General features: G+C 39.8%; 1 protein-coding gene across 1 annotated transcript in view; it reads right to left on the bottom strand.

Moving 5' to 3' along the window:
* Positions 1-26,640, bottom strand: part of MYO3B (myosin IIIB) — a 373,850-nt gene that overhangs the window by 129,139 nt on the left and 218,071 nt on the right. The window contains exons 26-28 of the mRNA XM_029933308.1: positions 3,930-4,041; positions 2,828-2,990; positions 1,537-1,617 (exon numbers count right to left, since the gene is read on the bottom strand). Of these exons, the coding sequence (XP_029789168.1) occupies positions 1,537-1,617; positions 2,828-2,990; positions 3,930-4,041 (356 nt within the window). The remainder of the gene's footprint in view (positions 1-1,536; positions 1,618-2,827; positions 2,991-3,929; positions 4,042-26,640) is intronic.

Below are 26,640 nucleotides of genomic sequence, written 5' to 3' on the forward strand. Positions count from 1 at the left end.
ATCTTCCTGTGGTCCCCACCGCACAGGTGCTCTACTGGAAAGACGCAGTCAGGATTGGCCTGATACGGTGATGAAGCAAACCTGTCTGTGTTTTCATGCAGCCCTTACTCGGCAATAACAGAGTGCAAACAGGGAAGCCTCGAAAGATCGTTTTCAGACAGGAAAAATTCGATTTATGATCCTACAACCTGGACTCAGTAGATCAATGATATGTAACTCAAAGTTTATATTTTAAAGCATGTGTTGGGCTTTGGTCCAAGCTGCAAGATCCGAAATCAGTCCAGGAGACTGGGGGGAGGGGGGGTGTGGTGCGGTGAGTGGGGTCAGGCGGGCGGGCAGTCGATAGGGAACAAATGCACTCTGAGTTGTCTTAAGTTGCAACTACAATTGCATCCCTCTTTCTGAACTCTTTGAAGTTGTAGAGCTTAAAATTCCTAGGGGGATGGTGTTAAAAGTTACACATTTGCATTTAAATAACACCCCCTTCCTTCCAAATATTTTGGTTCTGAATGAAGATGTCTGGCCTCAATGGTAGCCTTAGAGCGTTCTGAGAAGTGTTCTTGGAGCCAAGTTCTGGGCAGGCACCATCTCAAAAAGATTCCAGCTGTTTTACTTAGGAGTTTGCTTCAAGGCAACAGGATCTGAAACCCTATCCTATGAGCCTATGGAGTCCACTGGACTAGCCCCTTCTCTCTCATTCTGTCTCTACTGTCAGAGCTCCAGGACGTTCTCTGGAGCCTCCTTCTTCCAGAGCCTCAATCAGGTTATACAGATTCAAATGATGAAGGGAACCCAGCCTGCCAGCCTTTGCAGAAGAACAGAGCCTCCCAGGAGCCAGGGGGAGGTCAGATGAGCCAGGAACCAGAGCTCCTAGGACTCACAGAGCCAGGCCAAGCTGAACCCCAGCTTACCCTAGGGTAGAAGGGGGGCGGGTAGGGGCACAGAGTACCACCCTAGCTGCATACAGTCCAGAGTGTGGGAAATTCCATTTGCCAGGAAAGTCCCTGAGCTATTGTTATCGCTGTGATGCTGAAAGATGGGTCTTGCATGTAATCAGAGAAATTCCAAGATTATTAGAGACCTTCCAGACTTAACCAGACTTTAGCCAGTGCTCTCGTTTCACAGACGACGGCCGCGTGACTCCAAGAAGGAACGGAATTTGTCCAGTTGGCAGTATGTGAAGTTGACTGTGTCCAATCTGCCTGTGTTCAAATGCTGACTGCTCCTGACTAGCCATGTGGCCGTGGACAAGTTCCTTCACTTCTCCGGGCCGCAGCTCCCCTCTCTGTAAACTGGACTATGAGAGCGCTTACTGTGAGCATCTTTCCGCAAGTGTGACAGGCAGCGAAGGGTCACTGTCAGCCCCACCAGCCTCACGCAGGGGCTGTGTCAGAACAAGGACTAGAACCTTCACTAGGACTGTACCTCCTCTTCCAGTGCTCCTGAATTATTAACCTTTCAGCTTTCCTAAACTCATATGAACTTAATCATGGAATATTTTTCAAGTGGACGTTATGAAAATGATGTTTTAATTACCTGCTTGAATAGGAACCGCAGACTCACTCCTTCTGTTGCTTATTTTCTTAAATTTCCTCCGAGCATCATATCCTCTCCAGGCTAAAAATATAAAACCATGTGCTGGGAATGACATTAATTTAAGAACGTGCCAGAGAATTGATATAAGCTGTTTTCCCTCCCATCTATTACCCCTCTTCTCCTCCCTCCAGCTTTCTCACTGAACAAAATAGCAGAGATACGTGAGCGATGATGGGGGAAGAAAGGCCTCTCTGTACTCTTAGCTCGGCCTCCAAGATGCTTCTGAGAAGAAGTTATTTTTGCTTAGGCAGTGAGTTTCCAGAACACTCTGGATTCTACTTATGAATCACGTGGGACCTCCATCCCAGCTGAGGTGGTTCCCTGTCATCCCAACCTGCCAAGGAAGCTCTGTTTTCAGGACATGGGGTGGGGTGTTGTGTTGGGATGGTGGGAATGAACCAGAACAGCCTGACCGGTCCAATTTTTTTATTGGGGGTGGGGGGAAGGTATGAACATGAAATTTGAAGGAGTGAAAAATAACGACGGGAGTCAAGGGGAATAATTAGTAGCACGACACATATTTTGGGGAGGGTGAGCCATGTGCCAAGAACTCGGCTTCAAGAGAAGAAAATAGACGGCAGAAAGGCAAAAGGCAAGGGAAATGGATGAGGGTAAGAGAAAGAGAAAGGACATTGTGTTGGGGATTGTGCTGGGTCCTGTAGAAAGGACTGGGGTGTTCAGCTGCCCACCAGGAGCATGACCACCTCGCCTTTGTGTCCCTTCCGTTAACATCACAGCCTTCCGTGTGCTGAGCGTGGTCACGAAGTCCCGAGTGGACGACGTGATTCTGGGTTATGAGGGAAACTGCCCACTCTGTACAAGATCTGACGCTTTCATAACCACTCATCAATAGCACAGTGGCTTGGATGCTGTTTGTAACACAAATAACACACACATGTGCAAAGAGACACTGGGTGGGGCTGCGCCTAAGAAGAGCCTAGTGATGTGTTCCCTAGGTTTATAAGCTTTGTGCCAGAGGGCCTTTGGGGAATGGCATTGGTGATTCTGATGCTGAGAACCTGGTGTGCAGGTCAGAGACCACAGCAGTCTTGCTCATGGCCAAATTCTCAGCATCTAGCACAGGGCCTGGTCTGCAATAGGCACTCAATAAATACTTGCTGAAGCAAGGAAGAGGGAAGGAAAAGTAGGAGGAAGAGAAGAAGCCACTGAGAAAAGCAACGGGCGAGCAGCCTCAGTACTTGATGAAATGCCAAGACTCAGGACCATTTACCTGACTGGATGGCAATGGCCCCCTTCTCTCTCTTCTCTCTGACTCTTCTGTATCTCCTGGCGCCAAGCCACCCCTTGGCATAAGCCTGCAGCACAACCACTCTGCCTATGACTTCTTGTAGCAGCAAATTCAACTGCTCAACGTGGTAATATTTGAGAAAAACCTGAAATGAGATATTACTTTTAGCATTACATATGGGCTCCTGAACAGAGATCCAGTCTACTCCAGAGTACTTTTTAAAAAAATATTAAAACCATTATCTAAATAAAGTTTACAGTGACTTGTTTTACAATGATATTACTGACTGCTTAGGGGCAAACACCATTCCCCTTCTAAGGCCAAGCCAATTCTTGATTATTGATGTAAACAATGAGGTTAACGGGCTTTAGGAGATCCCAAATGTTCTCCAAGTCTGCTCTATACCTGCCAGGTGTTCTGTATTCTCAATTTGATTTCTACTATCTCTCTCCACAGCCTTGATGGAGGCACTGAGCACCAGAGCTGACCCAGGCCAGTAGGGGAAGTCTGGGAGGAGGACGGACAGGACCCACAGTGAGCTCATTGCCGCTGAGGAACGACTGTGCTGCCATCGACACTCAGGCTGCCACTAGCTTTGTAGGACAATTCAGAATGGATCACAAAAACCTAGGGTGATGTGACAGTATGTTCCAAATGAAAAGCTATACACACTGAGACTATTAATCAAGGTACACAGTAAAAAACACAACAAGAGTCTAATGAAAAATGGACAAAACTGTAAAAGATACTTATTATGGTCATTAATAAGATTTGTGTATGTCTACAAGGTGCTGGGATAGGCAGCATTTAAATTAGAGGGATAGTTTTTAAAAGAGTTCAAAGTTCTCATTCTAGAAATGTCAAATGGTTTTCTCAAATCATATGCAGAACAGGAGGCAAACCCTCCTCTTATCCAGAGGTCTTAGGACCACTCCTGGCCCAAGACCAGCAAAGACCACCATTAGGCTGGGGGCTTGCCTGCTGAGCCACAGAACTTACAGAGCCAGTCATATTACTGACGAGAGACAGACGTACACAGTAGAACATCACAGGTGACAGTTGTGAACAATGAAGAAAGAACTACCTTTGTTTTTCCCAGCACCCAGTGATCTAATTTGGACTTTTCCAAGATAGCAACACAGCTCTCTTTGCTAGCAACAGGTGTTTCATGTGCTCTGAATGCTAAGTAATAATACCTACAAAATAAAAGAGTAAAATAAAACATTTTTAGTTATCATTTGATACAGTATAGTAGATATGCTCTGGACTCACTGTCATGCCTTGTTTTTTGACAGTAGATATTTCTTGAGCACAATAACAGCATACTAGGTAGTGAGGTAAACAACTTATGCTTATCAACTTAGCTCTTACTTGCTTTTGAGTTTTCTTCTACACATATTTCCCTTTTAATATTGCTTTATAATTCATATTCAGTGGAATACTCAGCATCTTTTGCATGAAAAATCAAAGTATCTAATCTGTTAAAACTGAAGTTGGGACAGCTCTTCTACGGTAATGTTAGCATTATTATACTATAATTTGTAATCCCACTGTATAAATTCTGACTCTGCCTTGAAATGTCCTCTCTGAAGCAACTGTAGATAGCAAAAATGATCATAGCCAAAACTACTGGATCAGCCCGATTCACATCTGAGTCACATGTCTCTCTCAAGGTACAGAGTAGACATATTTTTAATGCAATCACTGAAACCACATTTGTCTTCCTACATTACTCATTTTAACGTACTTCCATACTTTCTGGTTGGATTCAAAGAACACCCACAAAAAGGTTTTTTTCCTCTCCTTTTCTTTATTCTCCCCATCCAAATACACACACACACACACACACACACACACACACACACATGCATGCACAGGAATATTTTATCCTTTTAGAACACCTTACCTTAGTTTTTCTTTAAAAATTTTCCAAGGCTCTTTTCTCTGCTCTTTGCTGCCATCTATAATTAAATTCAACCTCTTGGAAGTTTAATTTCCTTGTCGAAGGATTTTCCTGTCAGTCCTCAGACAAGGTTGATCTGTTATTTTAGAATTACTGTACTTTTACATATAGGGCTGTTTTACTTTTTAAAGAAAAACTACCCAAATATAAAATATGACTCCTTTTCTTGCCAAATATCCCACATCTTTCTGTTTATGGAAAAATAAACATACCTGATTAGCATGTGGGTCATTTAACTTTATCTTTGTGCTATAAGATTGTTTTACAAGTTAGGATATAATGCTTAATTTGCTGGAAACATTTGCATTCAGAGATCCTGGAAATATTTCCAAGGCTCTGAACCTCTGTTTCTACCGAATGAGGGGCAGTGCTCTCACAGAACCCCTGAATGGTGGCCAGGACCATACTAGGCCATATACCCAAGCCCAGGAATCAGCTCACAGAAGCTGTCTCCTGGGGCCACATGGGAGGAGGGACAGCTGGGAATCAGGCTTAGGGCTATCGGGGAAGCTCATGGCGTTAGCACATTAGCCTCAGTTTCTCTAGGACTATAGTTTCAGTCGTGGCTTCTCTGACCAGGCTCTAGCCAAAGCAAAAGAACTATGTCCTAGAGTACATGGGGATGGTGGGAATAGATGGCGAATCTATATGGGTGAATGTGTGGGGGAAGCTGAAGTACAAATGGCTTAAGGTATAGAAATCAGAGGTAAACCCAGATTTCCTACACTCTTTCCATTAGGCCTGGCCATTTATAACATAAACAACCCTGGCTTTAATCAGCCCAGGCTTAATACTATTAATGATAAAGCATTTAAAGAGAATCTAATGAATGATCAGTCCCAGGAGAGATATGAGAAGAATGTAAGGTATGTTCCAGCCCTCCAATCAAGGATTCATACTTGTTTTCCAGGCATCTACAGATGGTTCCTAGCAGTTTCTAATTTTAAATAGAATGAATCCTGAACTAGCATAAATATTAGAACTTAACTTTGATTTCTGGTCCTTCAACCCAATCTCTTAATTTATTATGATGATAATATTCATATTTGGCTTGGTTCCAAAAGAGATGGGTAACAGTACTACAAAGAAGTGAAGGTTTCAAAAAAATACTGAAAAAACACATGTAAGTGATATGCCTGTAGTAGTAAGGTCAGATAAGTACAATGTGTTTCCTCCATGGAATGATTTGGATTCTGGTAGGTACCATGGTAAAGAAGCACTCTGGCTGAGCTCCTGTGGACTTTGATGTAAGGACAAAACAGAAAGGAACCAATATAAAAGATATATCGACAAGAGAGTTCTTTTTTGGGAAGATCTATCCCATGTACACTTCCTGAAGTAGATGAGTTTAATGAGCAGGAGATATGCAAGTGCAACATAGTAAGCATAAAGGTCGTAAGGGTCTGGGTACTTGAGAGCATTGCAAAGACCAGTTTTGCCCTGAGCTGCCTCGTGTAGGTAGAATTTATCCCTCAGCTTGGAGTCTGAACACTGAGTTACGAGTGAGAGGAGCTCTGTTGGGTAAACTGTAAATCACTTATTTCTCTGTCCCTGAATTCCCACAGGTGGGAATGGGAACCAGATCAGTGGTTCTAAACTCTTTTGGGGGGCGGTGGGCAGGGGCAGGTGTCTAGGAAAATCTGGTAAAAGGCATCCATATTCTTTCTTAGGAAAATGTTCTTAACCCATGACATACAAAGTCAAAAGGGACACAGGGCTCCTGTTGGCCCTCCAAGGACTAAAGAGCCCTTTCCTGCTTTAGAACTCTGTGGAAAGTTTTCCCAAGGCCTCATCTCATTAAAACATATATATAGCTGTTGAAATACTAAATATCCAGTTGAAAAATATTTCTTCTCAAATATGTTATTTAGTTTTCTACCTAAAGTGGTATATGGAATGAAGACTCTTCAAGGAAGAGTTTTTAAATATAACAAGCTAAGCAGTTTGTAAAGTATTAGTAAAATTAACAGGCAATTAGAGATTCATCCTCCTGCCTTTAAATTATAGAATCATAAGCTGGAAGTATCTGTAAGGTACTAGGATATATTACTTTTCTATTACTACACAACCAATTACTCTAAAATTTAATGCCTTAAAACAGACATCTATCATCGTACAGTTTGTCAGGGTCTGGAATTTAGGAGCAGTTTACCTGCGCAAATCTAGGCAGGGTCTCTCATGAGATTACAGTCAAGATTCCGGCCAGGGCTGCAGTCATCTGAAGACTTGCCAAGGGCCACATGATTTATTTTCAAGATGGTGCACTCACATGGCTGATAGTAGAAAACCTCAGTTCCCTACTGGCTGTTGGCAGGAAACCTCAGTTCCCTGCCACATGGGCCTCTTCAGAGCACAGCCTGAGTATCTTTATAACATAGAAGATGATTTCCCTCAGAAGCAGGGATTCCAGAGAGAGGGAGAGGGAGAGGGAGAGGGAGAGAGGGAGAGGGGGAGAGGGGGAGAGGGGGGGAGGGGGAGAGAGGGAGAGGGGGACAGGGGGAGAGGGGGAGAGAGAGAGAACCCATAATGCTTTTAATGACCAAGGTCTAGAAATGACATTCCATCACTTCTTTCATCTTCTATGCAATTAGAAACGAGTCATGTAAGTCCAGACCACATTCAATGAGAGATTCTACCTCTTGAAGAGAAGAATATCAAGTAATTTGTGGACATATATTTAAACCATCACAAAGAATCTCTCTAGATCATTAAATATCTTACTGACATAGTAAACTGTTCTTGGTGAGATGAAATGACTCTCCCAAGAGGACGACAAGTAAATGACAAAGGCTAAGATTATTATTTAAGTTTCTGAACCTCCATGTAATTGATTTTTTAAAAAAGCAATATGAAACCAGCTAATTAAGTTTAGATTTTTTAAATGTTTTTTAAAAATTTATTGTTTGAGAGAGAATGTGAGCAGGGAAGGGGCAGACAGAGAGGAGGATAGAGTATCTGATGTGGGCTCCATACTGACAGGCTGGCAGCAGCCAGCCTGATATGGGGCTTGAACTCATGAACTGTGAGATCACAACCTGAGCCAAAGTCTGATGCTCAACCAACTGAACCATCCAGATGCCCCTGAAGTTTAGTTTTTAATATAAGAAAAAGAAACGAAAGAGAGTAAAGGTAATACCATTTCTAACCAGAACATATTGATAAAAATAAATACATAAAAATAAAAATTTTCTACATAAAAAAAGGAAAATTTAGGAAGAATTTGTCTTTTTTAGTTTCACTGTTTATTTAGGTACAATGGTTTTGTTCATACTATAATCATGCTCCCTACAGAGCTTTCCCCAACAAAAGCTATTCTTAGGAATGTAGGTTTATCTGCCACCAAATCAATGGTGGTACATTTCTTAGGCTGACCTCCAAAGCCTATTTAACCTATTTAATTTGAAGAATCGTACCTTTAAGGCAAAAGGGGGCTTTTATTTTTCTTCATTTCTCCTTTCTTACACTCTTCAGTGTAGGCTGATAAAATCTTTGGTAAGACAGAGTAAAGAAACAGAGACTATTAAATACACCAAAGTTGCCCTGTGAGAGCTGGTCCATCTCACTAAGAGGAAGGCATCTAATCTTGTTTGTGTTCCACTTAGGAAACAGTGAGACTTATGTCTAAGAAACTGTAATGACCGAACATTGTCCTTCCAGGGTGGAGCCAGGAACAAAGCCTATAAAATCCCCAAGAACTTCTAGGCTTCCCTCAGAGGAAGAAGGACCCTCCAGGGGAGGGGGCTGAGGGGACTCTAAAGGAGTGAAGATGGAAAGTGTCCCTGGACTTCAGATGAGCTCTGGGTCTATTGAAAGAAACCTTAACTGCAAAGAAAAGAACAGAAATATTTAGAAATTTTGGAATTTTTGCATGTTCCAAATCAGCTCCCAGTAAGGTTATTTTCTTTCTAGTAAGGAGCTAGACTTGAGCTCCTCCAGACACAATGTGGGCAGAACTGAGGGCTTACATTTGAGCAATCATATTTCAAAGCCTACCAGCACGTGTTGGAGACACCAAGGCTGCTAAAGTATGTAGGACAGAGTACTAGTAGAGAGCTACGAAGAACCCTGGACATCTGTGGAAGGCCCCTTAGGTACTCAGCAGAGTACTGATTAGCACACACATGGGAGGAAACTTCTCAAGACTAGGCAAAGAGCCATCTAAGAAGACTAGAGGGAATAGTGCCTGATGCTTACAGAGGGCTGAGAATGGTGTCTGCTTCTACCAGCCAGATGGATCAACCTCATAATTCCTAGGACGATGGATTGAAGTAGTAGTATCTTGCTTCAGAAGGGTCTTGCTTCAGTAGTGGGGTAATATTAGTCCTAAAAACAGCTCTAAGAGATCTTAAAAACAAGATCCAAGGAGCATCTGGGTGGCTCAGTTGGTTAAGCATCCGACTTTGGCTCAGGTCATGATCTCACAGCTCAAGAATTCAAGCCCCACATCAGGCTCTGTGCTGACAGCTCAGAGCCTGGAGCCTGTTTCAGATTCTGTGTTTCTCTTTCTCTGTCCTTCCCCTGCTCATGTGCTCTCTCTCTCAAGAATAAACATTAAAAAGTATTTTTAAAAAAAAGATCCAATAGCCTGAAACTGTTTCCAACTATAGGCATACCTCAGAGATACTTATTTATTCAGTTCCAGATTGCTGCAATCAAGTGACTATCTTAAAAAAGTGAGTCAAATCAACTTTTTGGTTTCAGAGTTCATATGAAAGTTATTATTATGTGGTCTATTATATTATAGACCACATTATATTATGTAGTCTATTAAGTATATAATAGCATTATGTTTAAAAAAATACATACCTTAATTTAAAATACTTTATTGCTAAAAAATGTTAACCATCATATGAGCATTCAATGAGTTGTGATAACTGATCACAGATAACCATAACAAACATAATAATAAAAAATGTGAAATACTGTGAGAATTATCAAAATGTTGACACAGTGACACAAAGTAAGCAAATGCAGTTGGAATGGTGCCAATAGACTTAAACTTGATGCAGGGTTGCCACAAACCTTCAATTTGTAAGAAACACAGTAGCTTGAAGTGCAATAAAGTAAATTGCAATAAAACAAAGTATGCCTGTGATTTAACTTCATCACAGAACAAGGCACAAAGATTTTTATAGGGACACAAAAATATCCAGCACCCCAAAAGATAAAAATGATAATGTCTGGTATCCAGTCAAAGATTATCAGGAATGCAGGAAAATATGACCCATAATGAGGAAAAAGTCAACTAACTGAAATGGATCCAGAAGTAACAAAGAAAATAAAATTAATAGAGAAGAACATTAAAACGCTTCTTTTAACTGTATTCCATATGTTCAAAAAGTTAAATGGAGACACAGAGATACAAAAAAGACCCAACTAGAATTTTTGGAAATGAAAACTATAATGTCTGAAACACAGACACACACACACACATACACACACACTAGAATTAGTAGCAATTGATACACTGCAGGAAAAAAAAATTACTAAACTTGAAGACATGACAAAAGAAACTATACAAAATGAAACACAGAAAATAAATAATAAAAAAATAAAAGTGCATTCATGACCTGTGGGACAACTTCAAGCAACCTCATACATGAAACTGGAGTCCTGAAGAGGAGAAAAAAGAAGGGTAGAGAAAAAATATTTGGAGAAATTATGGCCAAAAAATTTCCAAATTTGATGAAAACTAGAAACTCACAGATCTAAGTCCAAGCACACACCCAAAACAACTTGAAGAAAACTACACCAAACAATATTATCAAATTTTTCAAAAAGCAGTCATAAAGGGAAAATCTTAAAAGCAACCAAAAAAAAAAAAAAAAAGATAAGTTACATACAGAGGAACAAAGATAAATATGCCATTAGAGTCCTCAACAGAAACAATGCAAATGAGAAGACAATGGAGCAGAATCTTTAAAGAACTGAAAGAAAAAGAATTCTATACTCAGTGAAAATATCTTTCAAAAACAAAGACAAAATAAAGAATTTTTCAGACACAAAAGCTGGAAGAAGTCATCACCAGATGATCTGCATTATAAGAAGTGTTAACTGAAATCCTGTATGAAGAAAGAAAATAATACCAGATGGAAATATGCATCTATACATTAAAAAAAAAATACCGAAGAGTGCCAGAAGATAACTATGTTATTAAACATTTAAGAGATTTTTCTTATTATTAAATCTTTTGAAAATATACTTAACTGTTAAACAAAACTAATAACAATGTATTATGAAGTTTATAACATATGGGTAAGTGTAACTTATGACTGACAACATAACATAAATAGCATAAACATAAGATCATAAAGGTAGGAGGAAGGATATTGAAGCAAACTATTATTCTAATTCTATTCCATACTATATAGTCAAACACAAATAAAGCTGTTTGTGAAATGATATAACACTGCTTGAAGTAGGTTAGCATAAGTTAAAGATATATATTATAAATCAGATATAAAGCAACCCCCCAAATAATAAAAGAGCAACAGTTGATAGGTCAACAAAGAAGATAAAATGAAATCATATAAGATATTCAATAAATCCAAAAGAATTAGAAGAAGGGAACAGGGAAAACAGGAGACAAATGTGTTAGAGAAGATGATAGACTGTACCTAGCCAAACAAACGTTAAATGTAAATGGTCACAGCAACACAATTTTAAGGCAGAAATCGTAAGACTGAATAAAATCCAAAGTGTAACTGTATGCGGCTTACAAAAAATGCACAAATATAAAGACACAAGTTTAAAGTAAAAGAGAAAGATATACCATGCTAATACTCATCAAGTTAAAGCTATAGTAACTGGGGGCGCCTGAGTAGCTCAGTGGGTTAAGCGTCCAACTTGGGCTCAGGTCATGATCTCACAGTTCGTGGGTTCTAGCCCTGCGTTGGGCTCTGTGCTGACAGCTACCTCAGAGCCTGGAGCCTGCTTCACATTCTGTGTCTCCCTCTCTCTCTGACCCTCCCCTATTCCCACTGTCTCTCTCTGTCTCTCAAAAATAAAGAACATTAAAAAAATTTTTTTAAAGCTATAGTAACTGACTACATTATAACATCAAAGTAGATTTCGGAGCAAAAAATATTACCAAGGATAAAGATATTTATTTCATGGTGATAAAAAGTTCAGTCTATCATAAAAACTTAAGAGTCCTAAGTATGTTTGCACCTAATACACAAAGCTCAAACTGGTTTGCAGGGAGAAACAGAAAAATCCACAATTATCCTTAGAGAGTTCAATACCCTCCCCAAGCATTGTTAGGACAAGTAGACAAAATAAATAAAAATAAATAAATAAAATAGTAATAATAATCAAGGATACAGGAGTGAACAACCAACTTGACCTACAGGAAATGTCTAAAACATTCCAGCCAACAAGAACAGAATATATATTCTTTTCAATTGCATATAGAAACTTTATGGCCACAATAGGATGTATCTGGGCCATAAAACATGACAATAAATTAAGTGATCAAGTCACACAAAGCATGGTCTCTGATCACAATAGAATTAAATTAAAAACCAATAACAAGAAGATATCTGGAAAATCCCCAAATACTTATGAACAGATTTTTAAAATAGTTTTAATAGGTCAAAGAAGAAATCAAAAGAGAAATTAAAAAGTACTCGTCATCAAATGAAAATGAAAACAGTCTCTCAAAACTTAATGGGAAACTGCTAAAGTGGTACTTAGAAAATTGTATCATCAAACACCTATAATAGAAAAATTGAATATTCTCTCAAATACATGACCTCAGCCTCCACCATGAATTAGACAAAGAGCAAATTAAGCCCAAAGTAAGCAGAAGAAATGACACAATAAATATCAGAGTGAAAAATCAATGAAACAGAAAATACACAAACAATGAATTAAACTAAAAGCAGTTCTTTGAGCAGGTTAATAAAACTCGTAAACCTCTACCTATACAGATTGGGGACGGGCGAAGAAAAGAAAGAAGATACAAATTATATCATACCACATAATTTGTGATATTCTACAGATTTTATAAATATTAAAAGGACAATAATGAAAAACTTAAACACATATTAATAAGCTAAAAGAAAAAAGGCACGCCCTTAATAAATGGGAAAAGCATTTGACAAAACCAAACATCTAATCCTATTCATAAAAAAAAAAAAAAAACCCTCAGGGGTGCCTGGGTGGCTCAGTTGGTTGAACATCAGACTCTTGATTTCGGCTCAGGTCATGATCTCATGGTTGGTAGGTTGGAGTCCTAGGTTGTTGCTTGGAATTCTCTCTCCTTCTCTGTGTCCTACCCCTGCTTGCACTTTTTCTCTCTCTCTCAAAATAAATAAACACTTAAAAAAAAACTCTTCTCAATAGACTATACAAGAGAACTTCCTCAACTTCACTCATCAAGTTAAATCTAACATATTTAACAGTGAATGGCTGAACACTTAGTCCCCAAAGATTAGGAAAAAGGCAACGATGTCTACTCTCACAACTTCCATTCCACATTGTACCAGAGATTCTAGCCATTGCAATAGAACCAGACAAAGAAAGAAAAGGCATCTGTATTTAAAATGAATAGAATGGGGGTGCCTGGGTGGCTCAGTTAATTGAGCGTCCAACTTTGGCTCAGGTCACGATCTCATGGTTCACAGGTTCGAGCCCCATGTCAGGCTCTGTGCTGACAGCTCAGACCCTGGAGCCTGCTTCATATTGTGTCTCCCTCTCTTTCTGTGCCCCTCCCCCACTCATGTTCTCTTTCTCTCTCAAACAATAAAAACATTTTAAATTAATTTAACTGTTTTAATTTGAAAATGACATAACTGTCTATGTAGAAAATCTAATGGTATCTACAACAAAAGCCCTATCAAATCTAATAAGTGAGTTTAGCAGACTTCCAAAATAGAAATCAATATACAAAAGTTATTGTCTTTCTATATACAATTAGAAATTGAAATTTAAAAAATCATTTATAATAGCATTAGAAATGTGAAATAGGGATACACTGAAGAATAAATGTGCAAGACCTGTACCCTGAAAACTACAAAATATTGGCTAAGAAGAATTAAAGACAACCTAAATAAATGGAGAAAGACGCTATGTTTGTAAGTTAGAAAAATGAATACTGTTAATATTTGAGTAAAGCAGACTACCCTCCATAATGTGGGTGGGCATCATCCAATCTTTTGAAAGCCTAATGAGGAAAGACTGTGCCCCCTTGAGGAGGAAGAAATACCATCTCCAGACTGCCTTTGGGCACAAGACCACAACATCAATTCCCAGTGGGATTTATAGCCCACTAGCCTAGCTTGCAGATTTCTGACTTGTCAGCTCCCACAATTAAATGAGCCAATTCCTTAAAATAAACCTCTCTCAGTACACATACATACGTATACACACACACACACACACACACACACACACACACACACACACACAAATTGATTCTATTTCTAGTGAAAACTCTTATACAGTTCTGGTTCCCTTTTGCTATGGTTTAGACACACTGAGTAGAGTCAGAGGCAACCTTGGTCATACATTTGCTATAATGTTGCAGGTTGTTTTTTAGAAACTTCCTTTCCTATCACTTCTTCTCCCTTTGTTGAACTTTCCAATTTTCCCACAGATGCTGGGCCTTCTGTACTGCACCCTGGGGGTCTAGGACACCCCAATCCAGCTATTTTTCCTCATGTTCACAAACCGACCTGCCCTCTGTCAAAACCCTCGATGCCTGGGCATTCCCACAGGGCCATCTGTGGAAGAGACTAGCTTGCTCCTTGAATAAACATTTAGATCCTAAAAGGAACTTAGAGTCATAAATAAAAATTCTTTTTTGTATGAAATAGAAAGTCAGATAGGAGTTCGTTCGTTTGAGGTCACAGATTAGTAAGTGGAGACCCTGAGCTTACCCATGTCTTCTAGCTCCAAGTTCAGGGTCCTTCACATTCATCTAACCCTCATCTACTCTTAGCTCTTCCTGTATACAGTGGTAGTTTCTTTGACTCTCTAACCGGGACCTTTGATACTCCAGCACTTTGTAGCTCACTGGAACTTTGTCTACAGCAATCTGGAATATTGGGCTTTTGACCTTGGAGAAGTGTTGATTTCCTACATCTGAACACCAGCTGTCAGGTGCTCCTTGACACAAGTGTGAGGGAACCAAACAATATTCTCTTTGGACTATTGTGTCAGTGAGGCACTGATATTTCAATGGGAAGCTGTGTACACCATCCTTAGCATACCCTCTGGGTTACTGGATTCCAGCCCTGTTCATCCTTTTTCAGGTAGTTTGCAACACTTTCTAAATTATAGGTAATTGATAGATACATATATTCTGTTCAGTCTGGTGATGATTTGATTTGACTTCCCACTGTGCAAATTCCAGTTTTGCCTCCATGTGCAATTCACCTCAACATTCTTTTACTTCATATAAGCCTGTGCTGTTTTGACTTTTCCTTTGAACTGATGATAGTATCTGCCTAATTCCCCCATATCATATGAATAAATTCTTGACACATATTCATCTTTACATCTGTATGTGAGTCATGATGTTACCTTCTGAAAATTATGTTTTAAAAAGAGGAAGAAAGAAATACAAAATCTAGGCTGTAGACATTTGACCCAAAGGAGAACATATAGGCAGGCTGAGGCAGGGAGTCATCACACACAGACTCAGTGTTTCTGAGCAATCCTGACATGTCTAGTGGGCTCAGAAATACTGCCACTTTTCTGCTTATTAACCTCTAGAAGTGCAACAACCATTGGTTAGTGTAATACGTTCATGTTGGAGTTTACTAAAAAAGTCTGTTTCCAAAGTGATCACACAGATATATACCTCACCAGTAGAGCGTAAGAATCTTGTTACTTTCTATCCATGTCAATACAAGGAATTATCAGACTTCCTGATTATTGCCAAAATAGGTATCAAATTATATTTAATTGTGGCTTTTCCTTAATGTGCATTTCCTTAAGTACGAATGAGGCTTATCTTTTCCCTTTGTTTTCACTGAGTCCTCTGACAATGGACAGTATATGCAATGAATCATATTTCTTTGTTTTACTAATGACTACCTATGCTCTTGGAAGGGGAGGGGTGAGAGAGTATAAACAAGGCAGCTAAGAGTTATCCATGTTAGATAAAAATAATATAAGCATTGGAGATTGCTTACATTTTTGTAACATCTGACATTTAAAATTCGCACTTCTCACCTTGGTTATTCTGCTCCTTCATTTTTACATTGTTTGGAAAGAATCTGCTTCTTTTAAAGATGCTTTTGAAATCCTAACCCATAATAAATGAGCCCTGCTTTGACTCATCCTTCCGGTTTGAGTTTTGTACCCAAAGGCATGCAAAACATCTGTACTACTAAAAGAAGATTTGCCACAGCTTTAAGTTTATAGTGAGATTTTTTTTTTAAAGTTTAATTATACAAACATTTTTATTCTTTTTTTTTCTAAAAACATTAAGCAAATACTTTTCCTTGGGATGGGTCATTCATTCTCTATAGTTTCACTTTCTAAATTGAAATGGATTTTTTTTTCCTGTTCTACTCATTTGTTCATTAAATAAAACTTTATTTAGGATCAACTGATTGCCAGGTACTGATGGAAGTGTCGGAATATCAGAAGGAAGCAAGATAGACAACTACCCTGCCCTCAGGAAACTTATATTCTAGTTGGGGAGGCAAATACTAAATAAGTACCTAAAGAACATCATTTTGGGTAGGGATAAATGCTATAAAGAATAGTAAGTGAGGATGGGGGTGGGTGTTGATGGGTATTTTTCATAGTGTACTTTGGCCGGTAGCTCTTAGTAACCAGGATAGTGAGGGAACTCAAGCCATGTAATATGAGGGACTGTTGAAGCATTGAGCTTAGACAAAAAGATTTCACTGGGTCTTATAAGAAAATAAAAAAAGATTTCCTAGACCCTGAGTCTTTGGCTAGATCTAAGAATTAGACTACTAAACACACATTAGCAGGAAAAAGCATACACATTTATTCAATAGAAGGTTTACATGACACGGAAGTCTTTCTAAAGAAAGAAGATGTGAAGAAATTAAATATGAGTGCTTTTATGCTAGATTTGATGAAGTGTGGAGTCATGGAAAGAGGTAAAATGAAGAGTATGAGCCAAGTGTGGGAAACTGGGGTTATGCAGACATCTCTCTGTGTCTACTATCTTCAGAGACAAGGATGCTTCTTTCCTCCTGGTAAAGGGAGGACACCTCTCACAGGAGGGTTATATGACCTGCTTCAGAGAAAGGGCAGAAAATCCTTCCTACTCATGCCATTTCTCAAATTCCCTCAGCTTGAAATACTTAATATGCCAAGATGTCATATTTTGTCATAGCATGTCCAAATCCCATTAGTCTCTTAAACGATGTTAGACAACCTGCACCAGATCTACTTGGAGATTTCATAAAAGATGTGGATTCCCAGGCCATACTCTGGACACAGAATCAGTATCTCTACAGTTGGCGCTCAGGAATCTATATTTTAATAAGGTCTTATGGCTAGTCTGATGCACTGTAGGATTTGAGAACTGCTGAGTCAGGGGAACATGATCACTGGCTGTTATCAATTAGAAAAGGAGCATATTTGTTCCTCTAAAGCCCAGACTGTAGAACTGGGATGGATGCATAGTAGTTTCTGAAAGACGCTTTTGGTCAAGGTCAGTCACAATAAGGTTGTGATCAGACATCTAAAAACATAAACTAGGTTGCCTCAGGAGCCAAAGAGTTAATTCCTAGACCCTGGAACTATTCAGTGGCAAGTGGATTGACAAGGTCAAGAATATTCCCAAAGAAATTCTAGTTTTAACTAGATACTTGAACTGGATCGCCCACAACAAAGATGCAATGTTGACTTGGTCTCTTGGCCTAAAGAATTGCCTCTGTGATTCGAAGACTGCTGTCAGTACAATACTGTTACTGTGGTGAATCACGGGTTAACATCATTATATTTGGACAAAGTGGAAGAATTAAAATTTCTCTAGGTAGTCTGTTTGGGGCTCGTGGAATTTCAACTACCATCTCTTTCACAGGACATGCTCCTCAACATACCTGAACAGTGAGTGGATCTCAGAGCAGTCTCCTAGCCAGCAGTATCGACATCACCTGGAAACTTGATTAGCCCCCTGCTAATCAAAAACTTAGCAAGCGGTGTTTTAACAAGGCCTCAGGAGAGTCTCATGCATGACAAAGTTGAAGAACCACTGACTTACTAGAGAAACAGAATCCCAGGGAAGGGAAATGGCTATCTGAGGAAAGAAACTGGCTCCCATGTTTCTTCTTCATCTTTTCTCTTAGTTAGGGCCAAATGGCTTTGTGGACCACATCACTATCCCTTGAAAAGGTCAATTAATTGCTCAATTAATTCAATCTACCCTAAAGAAATTCTCATACAAATTGAATATATAGGATTTCTTGAGCCTTGCTGGCAAGCAATTTGACACAATGTCAATGATCCACCAGTAGAAGAACAGCCAAATGAATATTACCAATTTTAATAATGGAATTGCAAAGGAATGCATTGGAGCTATGAAACAACATAGATTTATCTCTAGTACATATTGCTAAACAGAAAAGGAAGTTTCCAAATACTATGAAATAAGTGATTCAAGTTCAGCTAAAAACGTGGGTTTTTTTCCCGTGATCTCTTTCTTCCCCCTTTGTATTGTGTATGCATCTATGTATGTATTCTGAAAGGAGAACACTGCCAAAAGAATAACAGTAATTACCTATGGAGGGGCCATGATGCACACAGAATACTGGGAAATGGAATTCAGGATACAGAGGGAGAGATATAAGTCTGATACGTAATATTTAAAACTTTTGGAGAAAAGTTATTCACACATTATTTTTGCCAATAAAAGTTAATTTCAAACATAGGTAAAAATTATTATGGTTTAATTACAACATGCCTATATCCTGGTCAAAGTATTCTATATCTACAAATTTGATTACTATCACTTCCATCTAAGTAGATATGTTCCCAATCAGGAAAGTGTATCAACCCTTTTCCTATTTAAAAATATTGCTTGAGGGCTCCTCAATCAACATCAGTGACCACCCAGACTGTCTACTCAGATATCCAAAATATGAACAATTATCTGAACAATTCAACCCATATAAATAATTTTCTCTTAGGTTGATAATGGAGGGAACTGAGCGATTCTGGCTTGGATAATTTGATAATTATCCCAATTGCCCATTTCCCCTTAGTGTGTATGAAAATCCAGATTTAGTTTTTTAAGTTCTTATATTTACCATAAGCCTTTAATTTTTTCCCTTCATGTATGGCCTTCAGTAAAGACAGAACAGCTGGCCACCATCTGCTACCAAAAAAAAAAAAAAAGCCATTATATCCATTACATCCTTAGAACAACTCCTAAATTTGGGCCATGGGATGAGAGGTCATGTTGATCTGTGCTATTAGATTGTGGAAGTCCTGAGATTATAAATTCCTTCCAATTCAGTGTTACGATAGCACTTAGCACACAGAATAGGTGCTTAATAGGGCACCCGGGTGGCTCAGTTAGTCGTCTGACTCTTGATTTCTGCTCGTGTCATGATCTCACAGTCATGGGATCAAACCCCTCATCTGGCTCTGCATTGAGTGTGAAGCCTGCTTAGGATTTTCTCTCCCACTCTTTGCCCCTCTCCTGTTCATGCACATGCTCTCTCTCAAGATAAATAAACATTTAAAAAATAGGTGCTTAATAAATGTTTCTGATGCTGTTGTTGCCTCCTCGTATGCTTTAAGTAGGAGGCCTCCTAAAGAAAATAAGACGCTGGGAATTCGAGACTAAGGCTGAGTTTATTCACAAATTAATTTGTAACAGAAAGTTAAACTTTATTTTTTAAATTTATCCTTTTTATTTTTATTTATTTTTGAGAGAAAGACAGCAGAGGGGGGCATAAAGAGAGGGAGAGGGAGAGAGAATCCCAAGCAAGATCCTGCTGTCAGTGCAGAACCTCATGTGGGGCTTGGACTCACAAACTGTGAGATCATGACCCTGAGTCGAAACCAAGAGACAGATGCTTAACCAACTGCCACCAGAAAGTTAAACTCTAAGCTGATTATTCTATTTCACAACTAGTAAAATTATTGGTTTTTTCCTTTTTATTGAATTCTACAGACCTATTTCATAGTGATTATTTGGGTTGTATTCAACTGTCTCATTTACCTATTTTGAAGACAGACAGACTTTGGAATCAGGTAGACTCCTATTTCGCAGTCTGACTTTACAACACATTATCTGTGTGATTTTGAGCCCATTTCTTCATTTGTAAGAGGGAAATAATTTCGTGTATTTGGGGGGCTATTACCAGTGTTAAGTGAAATGATGTTTGTAAAGCACTAGCGTGAAGCCTGCCCTATGCAGGTGGTCAATAAATACCCCTCTCTCCTGTCCTCCTTCCGTTTGACAAAATCTCTGCCCTAACCCAAATGTATATGGAAGAGGAGCTAGTAGTCTTTCCTCTGAGTCACCCCTAAACCATGGCGCTCAGGGGTAGGCAGATATTTAGTATGAATCACACAAAACATTCTAGGACAGGAATGGGTATGAGGTCAACTGTAGGTCAGCTGATGGACTGGGCAGTGGTTTCCCAGGGCACCGTGTTCGGAGGATTCCAAGGCTGAGAAGGAAATGCGCTGTGGCTGAGGAGCCGGGTCCAGAGCCGGAGCTGGAGAGAGAAATGGGCTCACGTGCCATCTCTGTGCCAGGTCTCCTCGCCTTCTCCTCTCCTCTTCCACCTTCTCCCCTCTTCAGTCAATATTTTCTACATTCTTACCTGTCTTTGCTGCTTCATCATTGTCATTATCTAACATAACATAGTCCCACTAAATTTGCTTCAAGGAACCTCCACGTGGGGACACAGTTTTAATTCAGCCACTGGTTTTCACTGAGTAGGCCAGGCAGCCAATGCAAAGGCCCAGAGCGGTGGCCCTTCTCAGCTGCATCAACACTAACGCCTTCAAACACCTTTCTTATTTTCCTTTGCTTCTTCTTGCACTGTTCCCACAGCACGGCCATTGCCCACTGGGTTTCTATGTCCTCATGGGTTATTTCCTATAACTGAATTAGCTCATGTAATCAATGATGATACTCAGTTCCTTTTGTAAGAGCTAAAAGAATATGGTGCAGGCTTAAAACTGCAAACATGTCTTTTCATGGCAATGGAACTAAAGGGTCCTCAGTATCTTGCGACTTTCGAATCAGGTGCTTCTGTACTTGCTAATCCTTAAACTACAATCTTGAAGAAGAAGCTGGGTAGCAAGGAATAAGAAATGAGTGGGCTGTGGGGAACTAAAAGTATCCAAATTCCCTCAGCCCCTTACTCATTCAGTCACTCCCTTGTTCAATTAATAAACATTAGATTTATTTTCTGTGGCAAGCATAATTAATGTCTCTCTCGTTTCCATTCCCACTTCTTCCTGGCTAAAAGAACACTAGTTTTCCTTTGGGTGACAATGTTCCTAGCCCCAGTCCGATTCCCTACTTTCTAAGCCTCTCTCTGTTGTGAGGAATGATCACACACCTCTGTTGAGGTCAATGAGTTTGTGAAAGGGCTTATGGGAAAATGCTTTCTTTCCTAATAAAAGTGGGACAAATGTGGCTGACTTAGTCAATCATCTTGCCCCTTTCTTCCTCTGAATGCAGACATGACGTCTGGTGAGGCAGCAGCCCCATGAGGCTAAAAACCAATCCACACAGGAAAGATGGTAAAAGGAATGAAAGGTCAGAAGGTGTTCAGGACCCTGGTGACATCACTGAACCCCTGAGCTAAGATTAAAAGTATTTTACACCTTAATCTCTTCTTGTGAGAAACAAACAAAAGTTTCCCAGTCGTTTCCAATTTGGGCAGTTGTGCCCTCAGGGGACATTGGGCAGTATCTGGAGATTATTTGTTTTATTGTCGTGACTCAGCAGTAGTGAGGAGGTTACTGGCATCTTAATACACAGAAGCTTCAGAAGGAAGGTGACTAGGCTAAAGATAGAAAGGTGGAAAAGAGGTGGCCAGGTAAAGACTTTCCACCAGAGGTGTAAAGGCCAGCAATGTGCATGGGCCTGGAGGGTCCAAGGTTAGACTGAAGGGAGTCTAGAATGCATGTGAGAGAGAACAGTGGGGAAAAAATGAGAACAGTTGGCTGGTGCCTACTATAGGAAGCCTTGGTCGCTGAGCTAAAGGCTTACGGTTCCATCCTGTAGGCAATGAGGAACAGGCATGGAGTTTTATTAACGTGACATGAGTATCTTTATATTTTTAGCAACATAACTAGTGTCAGTGTAAGAGATTATGTCCAGTAAACAGGCTAGGATTGGGAAGACACATTTGGAGGCTAGACCAAAATTCAGTGGAAAGACTACTATTAGCATTCTGAAAACTACGGCAGGGAGTAGTCACAAGGAGAGAATAAATGTTAAGGATGTTTTGTGTCACCTGTTCTTTTGTAATCCATCCAATATGTGTTTTCTATTAACCTAATGATGCTGGGGACAAGAATGCGCCTTCTCTGTGTTCTCAGCACCTTGTATAGAACTTGCCATATAGGTAGGTCCTCATTATACATCTTCTCTTGGTATCAGGGAGGATATATTCATGGCCGGGATCTAAGAAGCCCTGTAGGTGAGTGGCTAATGATACATGTATACCCACCACCTGGATTCATCAGGAACCACTCAGATAAGAGCCTAAAGGAGTACAAAGTCAAGGGTCAAAGTCCAAATATGAACGACTTGAAAATCAGGGTCAAATTTTAAAATGTCTGGATGTCTAGAGTCACTCCAGACTTCCCACAGGCAAGAATATCTGGATCTCAAAAGGATTGCTCTAAAATGCAAAAATGTCAATTTGCCAACTCTGGAGATGCCTTCCGTGAGGAGTTTTGTATGTCTTTTTCCTTAGAGCATAAATAAATAAAAGTGGCGACAATAAAGCACCTTTGTTAAGGGGATAAAGGTTCAGAATCATTTGTTCCACATTTTTTGAGTGCCTACTCTGTGCCAGGCATTCCACTAGAGATGTGGACACGCACGTAAAGGCGGAGGTGTGTAAACGATTAGGAGACATTTTTCATGAGGGCATCCTTGATTCTTCACAAATGTTCAGGAAGAACAACTGTCCACAAGTCTTGGCATCCATAATGCTTCTCTGTAGCTGCTAGAGATTCTGCTACCACTTGGAAGGTGATTATAAAGTCAGGTAACTCATTCACAAAAAAGTCACACCAGAACCGATATACAAGTCCTAAGAAATGTTCCTTTTAAAGACTCTTCATTCCCTAACTCCTTGGGACGTTACATCCCTAAGAATGCTCTTTTGCCACAAACATTTCAAGGACTCATTTTTAGAATCTATATCTGAACCTCCATTTAAAAATTGGCCTCAAAGTTGGTAAAATTTTGTCATGTACATGTGTTAATTTTCAGAAATAGCTAAGATTAATTCAGAACTAAGTCTAGTAGGAAAGATGGTCAAACTGGGTGCTCCCAGAAGTCAAATAAAATAATTGTGTGCTTAGTTCTGAAGGAAGTCCCAAATAAAAAAACACTTTGAATAACAGCCTGGTTTGCTGGAAATAAGGTATGCTTGTTTCTGCAGCTGCTGAGAAGATCACCCCCACCCTCAACGATTATGAAAAACTAGTATTGGTCACATCAAACCACACATTTAGACTCAAATTCTTCTGGGTAACTGTATATTCTTTCTGTCACTGCCAGGGAATTCTACAAGTTTACAATACTTCATTGGCTTCATATTAATTACAAAGGGAAAACACAGGAAAAGAATAATGAGAAATAGTAAACTACTGAGAGGGAAGATCTTAAAGGAAATTTAAGGTGTTATGTACATTAGGGAGATCTCAAATAGTCCTAGGATTACAGCAAACAAAATTCCTCATGAAAGATAAGTAATCTTTCTTAGGTGGAAATTCCCTGTATCATTGGGTGCAAAACTGATGTCCTGAGTCAGAGGAGTAAATGTCATTCTGTTTAACAGATGTTGATTTAACAACTGTTATGAACTGGGCCTTGGGAGATACAGTTCTCCCTCCTGTAAGCTTGAATGTGGGAAGCAGGCATTTCTGGAAGACTCAGAGGCCAAGCAAGGCCAAGGAATCTGCATGCAAGCTCTGAAAATCTTCAGGATGTGGGTGTGTATTCCTGCCTTCTCATGGAGACAAGGAATTATTTCTTACAGAAATGTCAAGTGACTTGCCAAATACTATATTCACAAGTGGATTAGAACTTTGATCTCATTACTAAGTTGCACTATTTATTGCAATAGTTTAAGAAATGAATGATAAGACTTTGAATTGAATGTGCAGTCCTGTCTTACAGAGATTTTCCAGAACGCATCCCAACACATGCTGTCCTGTGTCTGCCCCAGTAGACACTTTCTCCTGGACCAGGCTTCAGGGCCCAATGACCATGAAGCCAATGAACATTCACAGTCATTTACTGTGATGTCCCTCAACAGTATGACTTCAGGAGGCTTCAGCTACCTGCCCAGCATTGGCAGGGGACTTCTTTCATGTCTATCTTAGAATAAATACTTCCAACCCACCTGGCCCGGCTGATGAGAAGGTGTTTGGAATGACCTCTCTCCTCCAAGGCTCCGTGAATGGAAAATAGGAAGGGGACTTCCAAGTCATTTTGCCAGAAAAGGATGGTGGGGTGAGGAAGTATTTTCGGTTTGGCCAAGTGACAGATCTGGGTGACCTGGGGAAGTCCTTTCCTATTCTGGAACCCGACAACACAATCCCCTAAACACAATCTTTCAGGATTCAGTGCCAAATGCCAGAAAATACAAAAAGGTAAAGAGTAACATTAAACAAGTCTTCATCTTTTATTTACCTCTACCTGATATACCTTGAATGACTCTGTTCCCTGCCTTTGATTGTTTTGTCTGCATTTCCTGCTAAGAGTTTACTAAACAGCACTCCTGAACAGGAAGACAAGAGGTGCACCTATTTGTTGAATAACATCAAGGAAGAAAACTGCTAACTCATCCATTTTGTTGTTAAATTGCTCAAAAGGATCAAAATACCAATTAACTTGCTGGCTCAGAAATCTTTGATACCCTCATATTTACTGACATTTTGAAATTCTTGTTCATACTTGCCTAATGGCTTTCTGATTTCGAACAAAGTGCCAATCTGCTTAGCATTTGACCTGTTTTCTTAAAATTTTTATGTATTCCACAGTTAGTGGCTAAAAATACTTGACTAGTCACATTCACATGCTAAAATAGTCTTTTTTTTCTTGTTCCACCTCCAAATTTAAGAGGCAAAAGGAGCTCAAAGACACTTTTTTTTTTAAAGCTATTTCATTATTTTTAATTTAAAACCTCTCATTGCAAGGAAAAAATTTTTTTTTGCCCTTTCTTCTCCATGGAATGTAGTGGCATTTGGAAGACTCGATGAAGCAAGATACCATATTAGGATCCATTCTTCGGAGAGAAAAAGTTGGAAAAACGACCTTGGCCATAAGTTTCAGAAAGGAGGTAAAAAGAAACTACAGATGACTGATGGGGTGCAGCTTCTATAATGGGTTTTAATTTTCCTCTCTGGGTGTCCTCAGCTAGCAGTACACCTCACAGGGGGGGTTTTGTTATTATTGCCCTCTATTTCCTCAGAAAGTTTTGTAAAATTTCTACCCATAATCACGATACACAATGCATCCCTATGGTCATTGTACAGAAAAGAAGAGGTTTAGGAGGTTCAGTCATTAAGCATCCAACTTTGGCTCAGGTCATGATCTTGCAGTTCATGGGTTCAAGCCCTGCATCAGGCTCTGTGCTGATAGCTCAGAGCCTGGAGCCTGCTTTGGATTCTGTGTGTGTGTGTGTGTGTGTGTGTGTGTGTGTGTGTATTTGTCTCTATTTGGTCCTCCTCCGCTCTCTCACTCTCTCAAAAATAAACAAACATTACGGGGTACCTGGGTGGCTCAGTCTGTTAAGCATCTGGCTTCAGCTCAGGTCATGATCTCACGATTTGTGGGTTCGAGCCCCATATCAGGCTCTGTGCTGATGGCTACCTCAGAGCCTGGAGCCTGCTTCAGGTTCTGTGTCTCCCTCTCTCTCTGACCCTCCCCTGCTTGTGCTATCTCTCTGTCTCTCAAAAATAAATAAACACTAAAAAAAAATTTTTTTTAAAACATTAAAAAAAGAAAAGAAGAGGTTTTCACTCCTAAGTCAAGTCAATTGCTGGGTCTAAAAAGCCCTAAAGCAATCTATTTCAATAAACACCGATTGAATGCCGTGGACTGTGGAGATTAAAAGTGTGGACGCTGAAGACTGCATGGGTTCAAATTTCTGTCCCACAGATTTCTGTTCTACTATATACTAGCATGGGACCTTGGGAAAGCCACTTACACTTCTGCGCCTCAATTTCCTCATCCAAAGAGGAGAATAATAACAGAGCACAGCTTCCAGGGTTGTTCTATGGATCAAATAAGATTATATATCTAGGACATCCTAAGTGCTATGTAAATGTTAGTTAAGTCACCCTATTAGATAATGCCATTGTTTTAGCCTGAGAGAGGACTGGGTGCCTGGGTGTATTCACATCCACTAGAATCTTTATTTTTATGTCTTTTATTTATTTTTGAGGGACAGAGAAAGACAGCACGAGCAGAGGAGGGTCAGAGAGAGAGGGAGACACAGAATCTGAAGACAGTTTCCAGGCTCTGGGCTAGCTGTCAGCACAGAGCCTGACGCAGGGCTCAAACCCACGAACTGTGAGATCATGACCTGAGCCAAAGCTGGCCGCTTAACTGACTGAGCCACCCAGGTGCCCCCACATCCACTAGAATCTTGACCCACTTATGGAGGAATACCTTCATCCT

Source organism: Suricata suricatta, chromosome 3, assembly GCF_006229205.1.
Source record: "Suricata suricatta isolate VVHF042 chromosome 3, meerkat_22Aug2017_6uvM2_HiC, whole genome shotgun sequence".
Lineage (NCBI taxonomy): Eukaryota > Metazoa > Chordata > Mammalia > Carnivora > Herpestidae > Suricata > Suricata suricatta.